Below are 17,916 nucleotides of genomic sequence, written 5' to 3'. Positions count from 1 at the left end.
ATTCTGGATCCCTCCGGAAGTGTCAACCGGAAGGCCACCGGATTGATCTGTGCCTCAACTTGGTAAGGTCCTAGCTGCTTATGTCCGAGTTTCTTCTTCGCTAATGATCTGGTCGGCACTGCGTGGGCCGCTAACCACACCCAGTCTCCCACCTGTATGTCCTCCCCGACCCTTCTGTGCTTGTCAGCCTGCAGTTTGTATGCGTGCTTTGCAAGCTCTAACTGCCTCCTAAGCTGTTCGTGAACCTCCTGCAATTCTGCCGCTAAGACTTCCGCTGCCTGTGGCTCCCCCTCCCCCAGTCTCTCTAATCCCGGGAAGGTTCTGGGATGCCTCCCGTTGTTGGCGAAGAACGGTGTCACCCCCGTGGACACGTGCTTCGTGTTGTTGTAGGCGAACTCAGCGAGCGGCAGGTAGTCCACCCATGTTGTCGGCTGCTGATTTGCATAGCATCTCAGGTACTGCTGCATGATGGCGTTGACGCGCTCCGCTTGTCCGTTGGTCTGCGGGTGTCTCGCCGACGCTAGGTTGATCTTGACGTTCAGGAAACCCATCAGCTTCTGCCAGAAGTTCGAAATGAACTGGCGCCCCCTGTCGGACAAGATAGACCGTGGCAGACCGTGCACCCTGAAGACGTGGTCTATGAACAGTTTGGCGGTCTGTTCTGCCGTGGCCACCTTCGCGCATGGAATGAAGTGGGCCATTTTAGTGAACATGTCCACCACCACTAGCACTGCCGTTTTACCCCTTGAGCTGGGTAAATCCGTGACAAAGTCCATGGCCACCCTCTCCCACGGTTCGCTCGGTGTCTGCAGCGGTTCGAGCAGTCCCGCCGGAGGTTTGTGCACTGACTTGGCCCTTTGGCAGGTGTCGCACCTCGAGACGTACTCCGCGACTTCCCCCCTCATCTTGGGCCACCAAAAATCTCTGGCAACTAGTTCTGCCGTCTTCTCCTTGCCAAAGTGCCCGGCGGTGGGTGCGTCGTGCAACTGCTGCAGTACTTTCGCACGGAGGTCGTCTCCCGGTACATAGAGTGCTCCTCTGCGGATGAGCAATCCGTCCCGTATTTGGAACTCGTCGTCCTTCACCGTGCCCTTGTGCACCTCCTCCATCTTGGCTTGTGCGAAGGGGTCCTCCTGCAGTGCTCGACGGACCGCCTCCAGGTCCACGGTTGCTGAAGCGCACGCCCACGCTTTCGGAGCGAAAATGTGCTTGGCCGCTGCTGGTGCCGCCTCTTCGAGGTATTGCGGCTTTCTGGACAGTGCATCTGCCATGATGTTGTTGTCGCCTGGGATGTACTCTATCCTGAAGTCGAAATCCGCAAAGAACTCCGCCCATCTGATGTGCCGCTGGTTCAGGAACCTTGCCGTGCGCCAGTACTCCAGGTTCTTATGATCCGTGCGAACCTGCACTGTGTGTTTGGCTCCGATGAGGAAGTGCCGCCACGCCTTGAATGCTGCATGAATGGCCAGCAACTCCCTGTCCCAGATGGTGTAGTTCTGCTCTGACTTGCTGAGCTTCCTAGAGTAGAAGGCACACGGTCTCCAGTCCCCCTGCGGGTCCTTCTGCAACAGTACTGCGCCCACTGCTCTGTCTGAGGCGTCCGTTTCAACTCTCATCGGTCTGCCGGGATTCACATGTAGTAGCTGCTCTTCGGACGAGAAGAGACGCTTAAGGTTCTGGAAGGACTGCTCCGCTTGCTCCGTCCAGATGAATTTCTTCTTCTTGGAGCTGAGCGTGTCGGTAATGGCTGCTGTCTGCATCGCGAACCCCTTGATGAACTTGCGGTAAAAGTTGGCGAAACCCACAAACCGCTGGACCTCCTTCCGATTGCGCGGGCTCTTCCAGTCCAACACTGCGCGAACCTTGGCGCTGTCCATGGCGAGCCCCTTGTCCGACAACTTGTAGCCCAGGAAATCCACCTCCTTCCTGTCGAACTGGCACTTCTCCAGCTTGGCGTACAGCCGATGCTCCTGCAGTCTCTGCAGAACCTCCTTGATGTCTCTCTCGTGGGTCTCCTCTGATTCTGAGAATATCAGGATGTCGTCCAAGAAGCAGACGCATTTCTTGTAGAGGAGACCCGCCAGGACGTGATGCATGAAGGCTTGAAAACAGTGAGAGCCATTTTGTAATCCAAAAGGCATAACTCTGTATTCATAAGTGCCCAGGGGCGTGAACATGGCAGTCTTCCACTCGTCTCCCTCCCGTATGCGAATCAGGTTGTACGCCCCTCGCAGATCCAACTTAGTGAAAACGCGTCCCTTCCTCACCGTTGCGAGCAGGTCATCTATTTTGGGCATGGGAAAGGCCGTGGGCTTGGTCTTGGAATTTAAGAGCCTGAAATCAACTACAAGCCTCTTTTGGGGCGTGTCCTTTTTCTTCACAAAGAATACCGGACTGCCCCCCACTGCCTTCGACTCCCGGATGAAACCGCGCTTCAAGTTGAGGTCTATGAACTCCCTGAGTTCCTGCAGCTCGTCTTCAGACATGGAATACAGTTTCCCGGTTGGCAGCGTCACCCCTGGCAGGAGGTCAATCTTGCAGTCATAGGGCCTGTGGGGAGGCAGCTTGTCTGCTTCCTTCTCGCAGAAAACCTCCAAAAACGCTGCGTACTTGCGTGGCACTGCTTGCAGCGTGCCTAATTGTAGCTGCGGGTCTTCCCCTCCCTCTTCCGGGCTAGGAAGGATGCAATGTTCCGCGCAATAGGAGGAGCCGAAGGTCAGTTGGCGCTGGTACCACGCCAGTGCTGGGCTATGCCTGTGCAGCCAACTCATGCCCAAGACTACCGGCGTGTCTGACAGGTGGGTGACATTGAAGCTGATGACTTCTTGGTGATTTCCAATCCGCATCACCATTGGCTGCGTTTGTTGCACCACCTGCCCCCCTAACAAGTCTCTGCCATCCACCGTGACAACTTTCAGGGGCAGCGTGGCTGGTAGTAGCGGTATATTGTGCTGCTGAATGAAATCCAGTCCTATAAAGTCGGCGTTGCTGCCGGAGTCAATGGTGATCGGCACTTCCAGAGTGCGTCCATTGGGCAGCTGGAGAGACGCTGTAAGCTGCACCACTGGTTTGGGTGGGAGGGGGTCTGTGGGCTGCAAAATTGCTGGGGATTGCTTCATTGACTTGTCTGGCTGGACCCCAGTGCCTCTTCCTCCAGCCAGACTCCGTCGTTTAACTGTTGCTGTGTTCTCTGTTGAGTTGTTTCTGTGACTGTTGCCGAGGCTGCAGTGTGCTTGTGGAGCCTCTGGGGACACTCTTTCGCCATGTGCTGAGCACTGTCGCAGATGTAGCACTTCCTGTTCCCTCTAGGAGGCTTCGTTTTGACTGCTCCCGGGGTTAGGGCTCTGGTAGCTGACTGAGCCCTGGCACCTCCGATCTCTATTGGTTCTTCTCCCCCTCCCTGCGAGGGTGTGGAGTGCGCACGCGCTGCTTCTTTGGGAGAGAAGGGAGGTGCTCTGGCTGGTGCCCTTCCCCAACGTCCTTCTTCTCTGTTCCAAGGACGTTCCTCCAGATGCACCCCGATTTCCAGCGCCCTCTGGACTACTTGCTGGGTGCTCCTTGGTCTCTCCCCCCTTCCAATCTCCGTTTTTACATCTGCATTCAAGCCCTCCCAAAAGAGGTCTCTCACTGGCGCAGAATCTTTTTCCCATCCCAGTGCATGAACTAGTCCGAAAAAGCGTGCATGGTACTGCCTCACACTGGCTCTGCCTTGTTTAAGTCCGTGTATGTCTCTCCTGGCAATATCGATGTCTATCTTTGATAAAAAACACGAATCCATTGCTTTAATGAAAGCCTTCGCATCTTGGAGCACCGGATCATTATCTCTCCATAAATTTCTCAGCCACGTTTTGGCCTCCCCATGCAAATGGGACAAGATAAACCCCACTTTCTCTCTCTCATCTCTAAAGTCTTTTCCTAGCAGATCCAGCACAAACAGCAGGTCTGCTCTGAAGTTGGGGTACTGCTGTAAACTCCCGTCGAAATGAGATACAAGGCTGCCTCCCCTTCTCCCCAAGCCAATGCCCTCTGCTTTGGGTCCCGTTTGCCCCTGTTTAGAAAGCACGTCCAACCTGACTTGGAGATCCCGGCAGGCGTTAACCATTTCCTCCTCCCTTTTCCTGGATGCAAGTACCTCCGTGCTGAGTTGTGTCACAGCTCCTTGCAGGGCTGCTAGTTGCTCTTCCGTAGTCATCTTGCCTGAGTTTTGTGAGCTCTGGAAGCACCCCTCCTCTGCCCTCGCTGCGTCGACTCACGTGGCGAGGTTCTTGGTGCCAAAACTTTTGGAGACGGAGCTTACTGTCAGAGCTGGCTCCTGGTCCCAGCTCACAAAGGACCAACGCTAGCCGGTAGTAAAGTATCAAAGTCTTTATTGAAGAATAGTTTCCATTTCCAAGCCTCAGCGTCCCAGCTCTACGTCTGGAGTCTAGACCGGCGAAGCTCCGTCTGAGTCTCCGCCCCCTGTACACCAGTTTAAGACTCTAATCTTACTCCACCTCTTCCTTCTCTCTCTCTTCCTCTGGGTCCTACTACCCCCCGGGGTCTCCTCCCTCCTGGACTCTTCCGACGCAGAAGTTGACCCCTCTGACTCCTCCCCCTCTCTTCGGCGGGCTTTAGGACCTGGCTCCCTACCCGGGCTGCCCACCGTGCCGCCCTCCTGTACATTTGAACTTGGCGCGCGCGCGCGTTTAACTTTCCTGATGACCGCTTCCTCGCTCTCTGACGAGGGTGTGGTCACTCCTGCCTCACGTTCTCCCGCTGCCCGCGCGCCACCTGATCCCGATGCCTGGGACTCCTCCCCCCTACTGCACTCTGGGGGGGACGCTGGTCCGGATTTCCAGCTGCTACTCTCTGAGTCCCCTCTGGCCCCTTCTTCCCGAGGTGTCCCCCTGGGCACTCCCCTTGCCCTGACTATGGGGGCCCCTTTCTGTGAATCCTCCGAGTCACTGGAGAGACTCAGAGACCTCGGATTGCTGTCATCGCTGACATTTCCTTCGGACTCCTCCCCCTCGCTCTCCATTTCCTCCCTCTCCTGTGACTCTGCTCCTGAACCCCTGACAATTATTATTATTATTATTATTATTATTATCATTATTATTATCATTATTATTATTATTATAATAACATAGGGTTGCCATTGGATGCAACCTATTGGCTGCTGATTGGTTTCCCGACACAATTCTAAGCTTTTTTTCTGGACCTCAGGTATTCCAAATATCCCTACAGTCTTAAGGCCTAGAAACTTAATTTATAAAACAAAAATGAAACCGGTAATCAACCTGTGGGTTTTAGTGTAGTTTAATGTATTTTCTTTCTAAATGCTGAGATTTTATTTGTGTTAGTTTATCTGAATTTTGTGGAGTGCCTTGGAAGCTCTGCTGGGGAGCACTATATAACAATTTTGAAACTGGGGTGGAAAACCTTTTTCCACATTTCCATATGGGCAACCCTCCAGGGGCCACATGCCCCTGGTGGGCAGGGCTGGAGCCAAAAGTGGGTGGAGCAACAACTGTATGTTTGACTTTAGTACAGTAGGCCAGCTTATACACATATTCACACACCCCAGTCTCTATCCATCCAGTCAAGCAAGAGGCTTTATCAGAATCCAACAATACATAACAGCCAGGCAAATATACTGTATTTTTCGCTCTATTAGATGCACCAGACCATGAGACGCACCTAGTTTTTGGAGGAGGAAAACAAGAAAAAAATAAATTCTGAATCTCAGAAGCCAAAACAGCAAGAGGGATCGCTGCTCAGTGAAAGCAGCAATCCCTCTTGCTGTTCTGGCTTCTGTGATAGCTGCACAGCCTGCATTCGCTCCATAAGATGCACACATATCTCCCCTTACTTTTTAAGAGGGGAAAAAGCGAGTCTTATAGAGTAAAAAAAAAAACCGGTACTTGCTGTGCAAGGCAGGACCAGTGAGAGCTGTAGGGAGAGTTTGAAAGGCCAGATGGAAAAGCCAAGAGGGCCACATTTAGCCCCCAGGTCTAAAGTTCCTCACCTTAATTTTAAACAAAACAAGTAAACAATCAGCAAATACCTAAATAAAGCACAGCTCCAACATAAGCTGGTCAAGGAAACAGGTTTTTGTTTGCTTGTTTGTTTTAAAAACCCACTTGTAAGCAGCTCTCACCAGCTCCCAAGAGACTCACCTGTACAGGTCCTTTTGTCTTTGTGTAGACGGTAGCCGATTTTACAGCTGCAGTAGAAGCCGCCCAGGTAATTGTGGCAACGATGATCGCAAAGCGGCTCGCTGTCAGGGAGCTGTTCACACTCATCAATGTCTGGAGGAAAGGGAGGAGAAACAGGAGCTTGGATGTAGCTCTCCCAAAGCAAGTTGCAACCATTTTGGCGAGGGATTTCTGGGAGCGGGTGTGGACTCATATGTGACGCAGGGGCTGAGATGGTGCCGCGGGTGGAAAGACCGAGGGCTGCACCTAATGCCAGCCCCACTAAGGGCTGACATGGCTAATGGCCTTTAATTTCAATGGGTCTACTCTGTAAAATGTAGTTGGGACATTTTTTGCACGTTTAGATCTGCATTAGCCCTGGAAAACATGGTACATGTATCTTTTCATCTTAGACCACATGAGAATAGTGTCTCAGGTCCCTTTGGAAATGGGGTAATGGCAGAAGCTGGGTCTGAGTACTGAATACTGAGTCATGCCATTGGTCCATCTAGCTCAGTATTGTCTACGCTGGCGCACAGCAGCTCTCTGGGATTTCATGTGGGTGTCTCCTCCAGCCCTACCTAAAGATGCCAGTGAAACTCCAGGGTTTCAATAAGAAAATTTTAGTTCTTCCTGAAGATGCTGAGAACTGAACATGGGACCTCCTAAATGCAGTGCATGTGCTCTACCACTCTTCTATGATGACCACTTGCCATTGACATGCCCACTCTGCCTTGCTTGCATGGAAGAGGAACGTCACCTCCAACCTCTCACCTTCAGCAGCATAAAAGGCCTCAAAGCCAGTGAATTCTTTCTCGTTGGAATAGTCTGATCGGAAAGTCACAGCTAGGTTGTTGTTGATGGAGTGGTACGTCCTGTCCCCTGGGACTTCCTCAGTGTCTGTGCTCTGATGTCCACACAGGGTGGCCAAGACTGTCCCTCCTGAACGCAACTGGAAAGCAGGGAGATGAATGAGATACATATCTATATATAAATGCAATGATGCTGCCTTTTTGCTGATTCTTTGCCTGCCCTTAAGTGGACCTGCCATTGGTTATCCCAGGAAAATGGGAAGCTGCCTTATACTATAAGAACATAAGAAGAGCCTACTGGATCAAACCAATGGCCCATCTAGTTCAGCATCCTGTTCTCAGTAGCCAACCATATGCCGGTGGGAAACCAAGGAGGACCTGAGCATGAGAGCACTCTCCTGTAGTTTCCAGCAGCTTGTATTCAGAAGCATTGCTCCCACTGACCATGGAGGCAGAGCATAAACAGCACAGCTAGTAGCCATTGATGACCACCTCCATGAATTTGCCCAATCCTCTTCTAAAGCCATCCAGGTTGGTCATCACTGCTTCCTGTGGGAGTGAGTTCCACAATTTAAATACGTGCTGCATGAAGAAGTTGAGTTAGATTATTGGACCACACAGCACAGTATAATCTACATTGACATACGGCAAGGTATATTCTGCCTGGACATGTTGCTTGGGATTGAACCTGGGACCTCTGCACACAAAGAGGGGAATGAACTTGCAAGAATTCAAAGAGATCAGAGAAAGCAAGAGTCCTTTGGAAATTAACCAGGCGTGAAGGATATCACTTTGGTTGGTTGCTTGGGTCTGAATTGAATGAGCTTCCTGGGCAGCAATCCTGACACTACCCGTTAAAAGCATGCTCACATGATGTCACATACCTTCACATAGTCATATTCGCACTGGTAGGAAAGCTCTAGATTGAAGTGGGTAAAGTAGAGGCGGATACCATAGCCAGGGGGCACAGTAATGTTCCATGTCCTCTCCTTGCCATTGGGGTATATGTTCGGGAAGTCGGGGGATGCAATCCTTCCATACATTTTCTCCAGTTGGACGAGGTCACTGAGCACCCCATGGGAAAAGGCGAAGAGGAAGAGGCAAAGTCTGCGGGGGAGACAATGAAGAAAGGGTGGTGAGGCCAAGCTGACTCAACCCAAGATGCACATCCAAGTAGGCTGACCTATTAACACCGTCCTTTTGCACCCAGACTTAGGCAGAGTTGGCAACGGACTTCAGGGGCTGCCCAGCATAGTGCTGCTGCAGGGCCCCTTCATGGGCACACGACCATGCAGTATTTTCTTGCAGTGGCAGCAACAACCCCCCACTCACCCTCCCTGCTGCCCCCCCCAGGCAGCCTTTTAGCAGTGGGGTGGGCACCAGCGCTGCTTTAAATGGAAGCCAAACTAAACTCTCACCCATGGTGGCTTCCCAAAATGCAGTGCCCCGACTTACAGATCTGTGAAATCTATAGAACAATTAAAACATGAACCAAATGGATTTGCTCCTCATTCCTGATATGCACGTGCATTTTCTTTGGGAAACTGTTTACACCAGGAGCAGCCAACATGTTGGACTACAACTACCATCAAACCTATCGTTTTTGCCAAATATTGCCCTTCTGTCAGTTGAAACATTGTTCTATTGTTTTGTGACTATGATTTAAAAAAAGAAATAGCAGAAGGGCCCAACTTGGTGAGCAATAAGAATATTAAAAGAACCTAACTGCTGGATCAGACCCCAAAGCAGGGCCTAAGCACAACAGCAACAGTCTCCCAACTGTTGGGATCTGGTGTTCAGATGCATACACCATAATTATGACCAGTGGTAGCTATTAATAGGCTTATACTTCACAAAAAAGGAGGTATGTCTGTTATTTCTTAAGTAAACATCTGGTCAGTGGGTTCTGATGAACTATGTTTATAACGATAACAAAAAGAGAGATTTGAACTACCAGTTCTGTTTTGCAAACTGCATGCTGAGCTGCGAAATTGGATCTTCCTTTAGTGTGCTTCTTACAGCAGAGATACAGTCCATCCCTTCACTTCAAGAAACAGACCACTGCTCTGCAGGATTCTCAGATTAAGGGCTTGCCCAAGAAATCTGAGTGAATTTAATCCATGCAACCCATACTTCAATTTGCCACAGAGCAGACTGCAAAGTCCTGATTGTCTCATAATTTTGCAGCAATCCTACAAGGATCAATTCTACTTTGCTGTCAAAATTACACCGAATAGTGTTCCAGATCCCTTTCAGAAAGACATCTTGGATAGAACTTACCTCATTCTTGCAATGCCCCTCTTTATGTCCTTTTGTGTTCTGGGATCAACAGCTGTCTCTTGTATGTTTGCACTGTTTTGGGGGGAAAACACACACCAAACCACCCTTCTGTTTGTTCAGTAGTTATTTATCTTTCTTTTGAACTCCAACCTTTATCTCTTCCTTTCCCATCAGACTGGTCAATAGCTTCCATGAAACACGACTGATAGGTGGAAGTAAGCATGTGCACTCCTCAATCTGCTTTCTCTCTGTCTCTCTCTCTTAGAAAATGAAAAGTTCAGGTGGGACACAGTCGAAGGGCAAGTGCCGGGTTTAAAAGCTTTTCAGAGAAAAAGTTGAGCTGAGCCGTGTAGTGGAAAGCAGAGTCAGAAGGGTAAAAAGGTGGGGAGAGATGTAGAGAAGCGCGTGATTTGTTCTGGTGGTTGGCTGGGAGAGGACAAAGCAGAGGCATATGAGGCAATAGCAGCTCTGTTTCGCCAGCCGGGTCTTCCCCATTCTTGTGCAAGATGGGTAAACACAGGGAGAAATATAGCCAATGTTCTGCAACCAAGTACAGGGAAAGAAAAAGAAAAAATAGTAAGGAAAAGAGACAAATATACCTGACATCAGATTATGTGTGCTCTCACACTTAAGTTGACTCCCTTCACAAAGCCTGGGAATTAAGCCCGGATCTTTTCAACTACCATGACTTTTCTGTTTTAATGGGTAATAGGGGAGGAGAAGCTGATTGTGTAGCCTCAGCTGTGCTATTCACAACCGGAAGGCAGACTTTGCATGTTTAGCTATTTTAAACACAGTACTTTCAGTCCCTCAGTTGAGAAAAAAGAAGAAAGGTATTTTATCCAGCTGTGAGTTAGTTAGTTAGTTAGTTAGTTAGTTAGTTAGTTAGTTATCACATTTGTATCTTCTCTTTTTCTCCACAGAGCCCAAGTGTGGTGTATGTGGTTCCCCCCCCTCCTCAAGTAATCCCCTCAGCAGCCCTGTGAGGTAGGTTAGACTGAGAAGGAGTGACTGGGCCAAGGACACCCCAGTGAGCTTTTTGGCTGAGTGAGGATTTGAACCCTGGACTCCCAGGTCCTAGTCTAGCACCCTAACCACTACACCGCACCGGTTCAGAGCAGATCCTTTGAAATGAACGGAACTAAGTCATGCCCATTATTTTCAATTGGCCTGCTCTGCGTATGACCCAATATTGGATCCTACACAGGGCAAACCTGCCTGAAAATTAACCTCAGGCCATGCTCCTCACTGCCTCAGCTTCACACCCTCCATGGGTGGAAATGTGTCCCTGAACTTTGATAATGCCTCCTGATTGCTTGGAGGGGGATTTGTGTGCATGTGTGTATAGAGACTAGCCTGTTGTATGAAGGTAACGTTTACATTTGTTGCTCCACCTCCTTTTGTCTCTAGCCCCACCCACCACTGACATGTGCCCCACCCCCCGAGCATTGCCCAGAACAGAATGTGGTCCTCAGCCTGAAAAAAAGGTTTTCCCCAATTCATGGCAAAAGATACAGAGCGCACTCAGTTACCCGTTCCCAATACTTTAAGGGTGATTGGATCTGATTTATAAACTTTTTGAAAATCAGATATGGAATAGATATTAACTGCCATAATTTCTTCAAGCTAACTAAAAGCAGTATTAATGGGTTGTTGCATCCAAATATTGCATTTATAATCTTGGCCTATATGACACTTTACTACATTATGCTTGTAGTGTACGTGGTCGTATTTGGTGCTATCAGTTGGTATTAAGCTAGAATTAATAAAGGAACTGTGCAGTGATACTGGCAACGTATAGCTATGATCTGAGTTTTGAAAACTGAGTAGACAGTGTAAATATTAACAATTCCTTTTTACATGTAATGCAATGTACTGACTAACTACTTTATTCACCATTGATCACAAATCTAGCTGGAAATTAAGCATAATTACATGTTTATATGCGTACATACCTACAAAAGAAAAAGTAAAGTGAAAATATTAGTTCTGCCTTATATAGAGTAGGGATGGATATGTTAGTCTATTTCTCTTGCATGTCAGAGGCTCCACATCCCTGTGGCAGTCCTCTCCAGCTTGGTACATTCCAGATGTTGATGTACTACAACTCCCATCATCCCCAGCCACTGTGGCCAATAGTCAAGGATGATGGGAGTTGTAGTCCAACCTCAAGAGCACCAGGTTAGGCAAAGCTGATATAAACTAACTGAAAGCAGCTGCCCAAGGTTTCAGGCAGGCTTCTTTACCCGCCTGGTTTGGAGATGCTGGAGATTGAATCTGGGGCCTTCTGCCTGCAATGGAGATGCTCTTCCAGTGAGCTGTGGATACATCCAATAAACACTGGAATCTGTCTTATACCAAGTCATACTATTGATCCATTTAGCTCAGCATTGCCTGCAATGACTGCCAGTGGCTCTCCAGCGGACATTACATGGAGATGCTGGTGATCGATCCACACACCTTTTGTGTGCAAAGTGTGATCTGCAGGACACCTATGATCCTTCCCCTGAGACGCCATGCATTGAGTAGATCCATCTAGCTCCGTATTGCCTTTCCTGACTTGTAGCAATGGTTCTCCAGGGTTTAAGGCAGGAGACTTCCCCACTCCTACTTGGATATGCTGTGGATTGAACCTGGGACCTTCTGCATGCAAAGCAGGTGCTCTGCCACTGCGCCCACACCCCTTCTTATTTACAGAGGCCACGTTTCTAATTACTGGAACATAATCTCCTGCGCATTATCGCCTGTTTCCTCTCTACGCCCACATGCTCAGAAGGTCCGATGGAGAGAGATTCTGACTTACAGTGACAGCTACCGCCTTGCTCCAGAGATGAATTGCACCGAGATATCCTGTAATTACACTTCCAGCTTATCACAGTCAGCCCTTGTTATCCGAGGTGTCTGTTTTGTGAGGCAGCAAACACTGCCTGTCACCTGCAGATTTGTGCCAGCCTCCTCTGCCCTTCAGCTCGGAGAAGCAAGTTGATATTTTTCACCAGAGGGAAAATATTTGAGAACTGATCGCTAATAATGATGCCGATGATAAGCAGAAGATTCCGTTCCAAGCATACAGAGGAATAAGTTTCCAGATAATTTTCATGCCTAAAGCAACCTTTCGCAACCCAGTGCCTTCCAGATGTTCTGAACTACAACTCCCATCAGCCCTCGACAGTACAATCATCTGTGGATTTGAAACATTTGCATTGAGATATGGGCATTTTAAGTTATTCTGTTCTGTTGTTGAAGCAATAAAGACATTTCCTTAAAAAAGAAAGTGTTTCAAATGTGTTTTTTCCCAAAGTGTACATTTCTAAGCACATTTTAAATTTTATTTTGCGTGTCTTGCTATATTGGGTTATGATTCATTTATTTGCTTTTGCTGTTCGTAGCATTGCATTACTTTCAAAAGGCAACTAGTGATGGGGGGGGGGGGAACTAATAGAGCCCATATACAAGATTTTTGTAAAAGGATGCAGTTTTCACTTGTGGGTTTTTGAGCAGATACTGGGTTGTGTCCATGTTTTACTCAAATAGACACACTGAAATTAATAGTGATGCCCATTGATTTCAATGGGTCTACATTAAATACAGAACATAGTTAACTTCTTTTTTTTGGGGGGGAGGATGCTTTTATCTGAATTGTAGCATTAACAGCAACAACAACACATTATGAGGGAGGGACTTACAATGTAACATTGGCATGACCTTGTTGGGTCACAAGTTCAGTTTAGAAATTCATGTGCATCTCTTTGTGTTTTTACAGGAACCGCCCCTGATCTCCCAGCCAAAGTTGTCCATGAGCTGCCAGTGGCTGCCAACTATTTTCTTCCCTATTTGCACAAGTAATAAAGCAATAACAAGTCTTCTGAAATATGCTTGCCTCTGTTCATTTTATTAGTGCTTTTGGTTTATGTGGTAGTGCTGATCTCCACACTTCTTGGTACCAGCTTTATATTCCACCTTTCCTCCAAGGAGCTCAAAAAGGCATACATGTTTTTCCTCTTCTCATTTTATCTTCACAACAACCCTGTAAGTTTAGGTTGAGAGACAGAGGCTGGGCTAAGGTCACCCACTGAGCTTCATGGCTGAGTAGGAGACTTAGAACCACAGTCTCCCAGATCTTAGTCCAACATTGCAAGCACTATACCACTCTAGGAAACTTGCACTGTGAAACTTTGTCTCTTTTGCATTCCATCATCACTCACAGTTGGTCTCCGCTCACATATGCAAACCGCACACAAACTGGGTGGTGGTGGTGGTAGAGGAAACTAATGTGGAAGGTCCAATGTAGATAATGACATTTCCAAAGTTAGGAGACCGGGAATAGTGTGTTCAGTTCAAGGACTTTCCCATTTGGGGCCATAAAAAGTCTTACAGCAGTTAACAGGCAGAGTACCAAGTCTTTGTGTATTGCTGATTTAGATTACAAGCAAAACTAGTTGTGGATATAGCTGCAGTGACTGACGGGCGATTTTGTTGATTTCTTCACATACAGCATTCCGGAATGGAAGAATGCCATTGTATGGCTACCACATATGGAAAAAGGTACCTCACTCCCCAGCTTGCTCCCCATACCTCTTTCCAACGCCGGGAAAAAAAAGCATATTGTTTATTCTGCTCAGAGTGTGGGGAATGAGGTCCCAGAAGAACACAGTTTTTAAAGCATTCTCTCTCAACTGGCAGAGACAGATTTAAACAGCGCCTTTTCGCTTCTACACCTCTATAAAGTTTCATCAGTGTTCAGTTGTAAGTCCTGTCCCCAGATGACTTAAAATCCATTGTGAATGCTTATACTTTCACCCAACAAAATGTTATAGATTGCTGAAACTATACACTTTCCATTCTTTGTGGTCTGAGCAATAAATGTCTCGCAAGTTGAGAGGACGTCTAGTGGCTTGGCTTATGATACTGGGTATTGTTATAAAATGTTTGACTTGATGTAATTGAAACCTGGTAATTGTATTATTCCTTAACGAGGTTTCTAACAGCTTGTTAGCTTTAGGGTTAAGTCCTGTATACAAGTACATTGAGTGGCATGGACAACCAGCTTCTTCCCAATGCACAAACTGCAGAAACGTATCACTTATTATTATTTTTACTCCAGATTTTCCAAACTGTTGAGTTGTTATTGATGTAGGGGTTTGCTATTGATTCTGTTTCTAACCCCTCCCTCCCAATGCAGTTTAAATCCTCTATATTTCTTTACTGAAGTCTCTGCCCTTTCTGGGTGCAACCAAGATAGCAGAGCATGACAGACTCTGGAAACTGAGCCTGTCCTTTCTCTCCTTTGGGTTCTGAGTTCATGGGGACTCAAATTAAGCCTTGTACTCTTATGATCTGCTACTGTAAGTCAGAATCCAGCTCTGCAAGCTTTCATCCCAATCGTTAAATCATCATAAAGCGGAGCGGAGGAGCAAACATCACACTTGCATTTCATCTGTTGACTTGGCTCCCACACCAGACTTGGCATCCAGGCTTTAAACAGATGGATGCTTTTGATGGCAAGTCGTAACATTGAAGCATGTGGAAGAGGTGCCTTGGAGTGCCAAGTGTCTGATGGTCACATAAATACTTCATGCACAAACTCTATAGATCACCGCCCGAGAAGCCAGGCTATGTAGTGCAAAATTTCAAAGGGGGTGGGATCCAGACCAACACTTGTGCCATACCTCCCTCCCTCCCTTCCGCCTGCCCCCCACTTGGTTGTATCCAACTAAGTCCTTCTCCGAGTAGACCTACTGAGATTAATTGAACTAAATTAGCCATGTCTATTAGCTTGGATGGGCCTGCTTGGAGAGCCAGTGTGGTGTAGTGGTTAAGAGCGGTAGATTCGTAATCTGGGGAACCGGGTTCGCGTCTCGGCTCCTCCACATGCAGCTGCTGGGTGACCTTGGGCTAGTCACACTTCTCTGAAGTCTCTCAGCCCCACTCACCTCACAGAGTGTTTGTTGTGGGGGAGGAAGGGAAAGGAGAATGTTAGCTGCTTTGAGACTCCTTTGGGTAGTGATAAAGCGGGATATCAAATCCAAACTCCTCTTCTTCTTCTTCTGCTTTAGCAAGGCTAGCATGAGATACATTCCATTGTTCCACCTGTTATTTCTGGGAGCTGTAGTCTGCTAAGGGTTCTGAGGGTTGTTAGGAGAGGCCCCTATTCCCCTGCCAGAGCTACAGTCCCCAGAGTGATTTAAGAATCGAACCTTCTTCACAGGGAACGCTAGGAATTGTAGCTCTGGGAGGGGAATAGGTGTGCAGAGAAAACACTGAGGAGGAGTTAGAACAAAGCTTTGCTCCAACGCTAAGCAATTAAGGAAAACACAGGATCCTTCAGTTTCAAGAAAATGATGTGTGAGTTCTGCTATGCACAATGGAATTTCATGGAAAACACAAGTTAATTCACAACAGAAGAATATATTGGGGCACTCAGAATCATTTGCCCATGTGCACAGAAAAATAAAACCTGTAGCTGAAAGGCAACGCATGGCGATCTTCTTGATTGTTGCAATGCATCCCTAGTTATTGTAGAATTCTGAGGATATTGTATAATTTCAGAAGGTTGTATAATCTTAGAAGGGGGTGCAGTTATGAAAGGGTGCAGTCAAGACCAGCCCAATACATTTTGCTGCCTGAGGCAAAGGAAAGAATGACACCCCCACCTGTGGCTATAGTTCTGTATCCTACTTCAATACTAGCAGCATGGCACTGCACTGCCCCTGAGGGAGATCAGCAAGGTGGAGGTGGAGGGCAAGATGCAAGATCCATGAATGTGCAGGGCTAGATGCATGGCACAGCTCTCTTTTCCAACAGAAAGGTATGGTTAATGAGCTCAGGAGGAAGAGTTGAGGAGCACCACCATCTCCCAGCATATTCCGCCTGAGGCAATCATCTCACTGCCTAGCGGTAGGACTGGTCCTGGCTTCGCCTGCGAGGGTGTGTGGCTGTGGCAATCCAGTCAGATGGGCGGCATATAAATAATAAAATCATCATCAAGGGACTCTGCGCTTCTGAAAGTTCCACTACCCTACCACTTACCACCTTCGTTTGGCAGGTCAAGGAGATCCAGACTGGCTGGGAGAGAGGCTGTTTCTTTCAACTTTTCTTAATCACTTTTCTCAGCCTTGAAATGGAGGTTCTGTGGGTGAGTGGCATCCCTGTAATGGGAGTCGATGTGTTTTCACAGAAGGACCGTAATGGAATCTGAAAGATCTGAGAGCCATTGTTCCCCCCACCCCGCCCAACACACACACTTTGCTGCTCCTCAAAACAACTTTTGAAGTGTATAATTGCAATTTCGCACCTTCAAGGCAGAAGTTTTCCCGGGGAAAATATATATGTGATGAAAATGAAGTGTCACAGGCAGGAGGAATAAGATGGGCTTCAACTTCGTAGCTAATGGGGATTCTGTGTTGCAAAATAACTGTTGATCCTGCTGCTGCTGAAAAGGAGTCTTAGGATCAGGCATGTGCTAGGTGCTGCTTGCTGGACTGCCAGAAGGATTTGTGGGAGCTGAGCAATCTAGGGATGCTTGAGGAACTCAGGGCACATTCACCCCATGCTTTTAAAGCACTATGATACTGCTTTCAACAGCCATGGCTTCCGCCAAAAGCATTCTGGGAGCTGTAGTTTGTTAAAGTTGCTGAGAGTTATCCCCTTATCCTTACCCCCCCCCCAGCTTCAATTCCTAGAGTAGCTTAATAGTCTATCTCTTTTTCCAGGGAATTGTAACGCTGTAAGGGGAATAGGAGTCTTCTCAACTCTCAGCATCTGTGATAAACCACAGCTCCCAGAATACTTTGTTTTGTTTTGTTTTGAGGGAGCAGAGAACCATGGCTGTTTAACGTGGTATAGTGCCTTAAATGTATAGGGTGAATGTGTCCTCACTTAGTTCCTTTTATTTCAGTGACTGTATGCTGAGTAAAACTTCATTGTTGATGACCTAGTCATATTAATAGAAATCCACAGGTGAGGGTGTGTGCTTTCCTTAGGAGACCTTCATGGAGCTACAGTCCCCAGAGTTCCCCATGAAGAAGAGTTAATTGTTAAACCACTATGGGAATTGTATCCCTATTTGTATCCCTCCAAGCATCCCTATTTTACCAGTGACAGTCCCGGATTTGCAGAAGCCGTCCCAGTTTCTGATTTGATCCCAGAATGTCCTGCTTTTCCTTAGGCCGTCCCTGTTTTCAGCAGAGAAATGTTGGAGGGTACGGTGGGGGAATAGGGGGCCTCTGAACAACTCTCAGCACCTTTACAAACTGCAGCTCCCAGAATTCGGGGGGGGGGGGCAGGCGGGAGGCCATTACTGGTTAAAGTGGTATCTGAGTGCTTCCAATATATGGTGTGAATAGTTTTGCCTCCCTCCCCCTTCCCCCCTCTCCCGGTTTTAAAGTGGCCAAGAGAAAAAGGCATTTTGAGCCACCTGCGTCCCATTTGCTGTGAAAGGGCTTTCCATTCATTCTCATTAGGCCGTTCTCCAGGGTGTGGGTGGAAGGGATCAGCCTTGGGCAGTTGCCCTGCAAGCCAGGCTAAGGAGCGCCATACGGGGAGCCCGAAAGGCATGCTAAGAGGCATCAGGGGGCTAAATTGAAAGAATAATGACTCGTCCATCGGCATGGCAGCTGCGACTAGGCAAACTTCACCACTGATTTGTCAGA

The 17,916-nt window shown here is 47.9% G+C and overlaps 2 protein-coding genes across 14 annotated transcripts in view; one reads left to right on the top strand and one right to left on the bottom strand.

Annotated features, from left to right (window-relative positions):
* The window catches only part of MASP2 (MBL associated serine protease 2), a 28,897-nt gene extending 19,366 nt beyond the window's left edge, over positions 1 to 9,531 (bottom strand). The window contains exons 1-4 of the mRNA XM_083453950.1: positions 9,266 to 9,531; positions 7,870 to 8,092; positions 6,948 to 7,125; positions 6,156 to 6,287 (exon numbers count right to left, since the gene is read on the bottom strand). Of these exons, the coding sequence (XP_083310076.1) occupies positions 6,156 to 6,287; positions 6,948 to 7,125; positions 7,870 to 8,092; positions 9,266 to 9,270 (538 nt within the window). The 5' untranslated portion in view covers positions 9,271 to 9,531. The remainder of the gene's footprint in view (positions 1 to 6,155; positions 6,288 to 6,947; positions 7,126 to 7,869; positions 8,093 to 9,265) is intronic.
* TARDBP (TAR DNA binding protein) overlaps positions 1 to 14,144 on the top strand; it is a 45,845-nt gene extending 31,701 nt beyond the window's left edge. For 5 of the 13 annotated variants that reach the window (XR_014514522.1, XR_014514523.1, XR_014514524.1 and 2 more), the window contains 2 exons: positions 13,029 to 13,107; positions 13,761 to 14,144. Coding sequence is in view for 4 of the 13 variants with exons in the window: in XM_083454131.1 (XP_083310257.1) it covers positions 13,029 to 13,107; positions 13,761 to 13,926 (245 nt within the window). In the remaining 9 variants the exon portion in view is untranslated. Of the gene's footprint in view, positions 1 to 9,439; positions 9,481 to 9,530; positions 10,253 to 13,028; positions 13,137 to 13,760 lie in introns of those variants that run through there. The other 8 variants (XR_014514521.1, XR_014514525.1, XR_014514527.1 and 5 more) reach the window with 5 other exon arrangements.
* The last annotated feature ends 3,772 nt before the right edge of the window (positions 14,145 to 17,916 follow it).

Source organism: Podarcis tiliguerta, assembly GCF_965153285.1.
Source record: "Podarcis tiliguerta genome assembly, chromosome: 8".
Classification (NCBI taxonomy): Eukaryota; Metazoa; Chordata; class Lepidosauria; order Squamata; family Lacertidae; genus Podarcis; species Podarcis tiliguerta.
The sequence above is the reverse complement of the archived record's forward strand: the minus strand, read 5'-3'. Positions and strand labels throughout refer to the sequence as shown.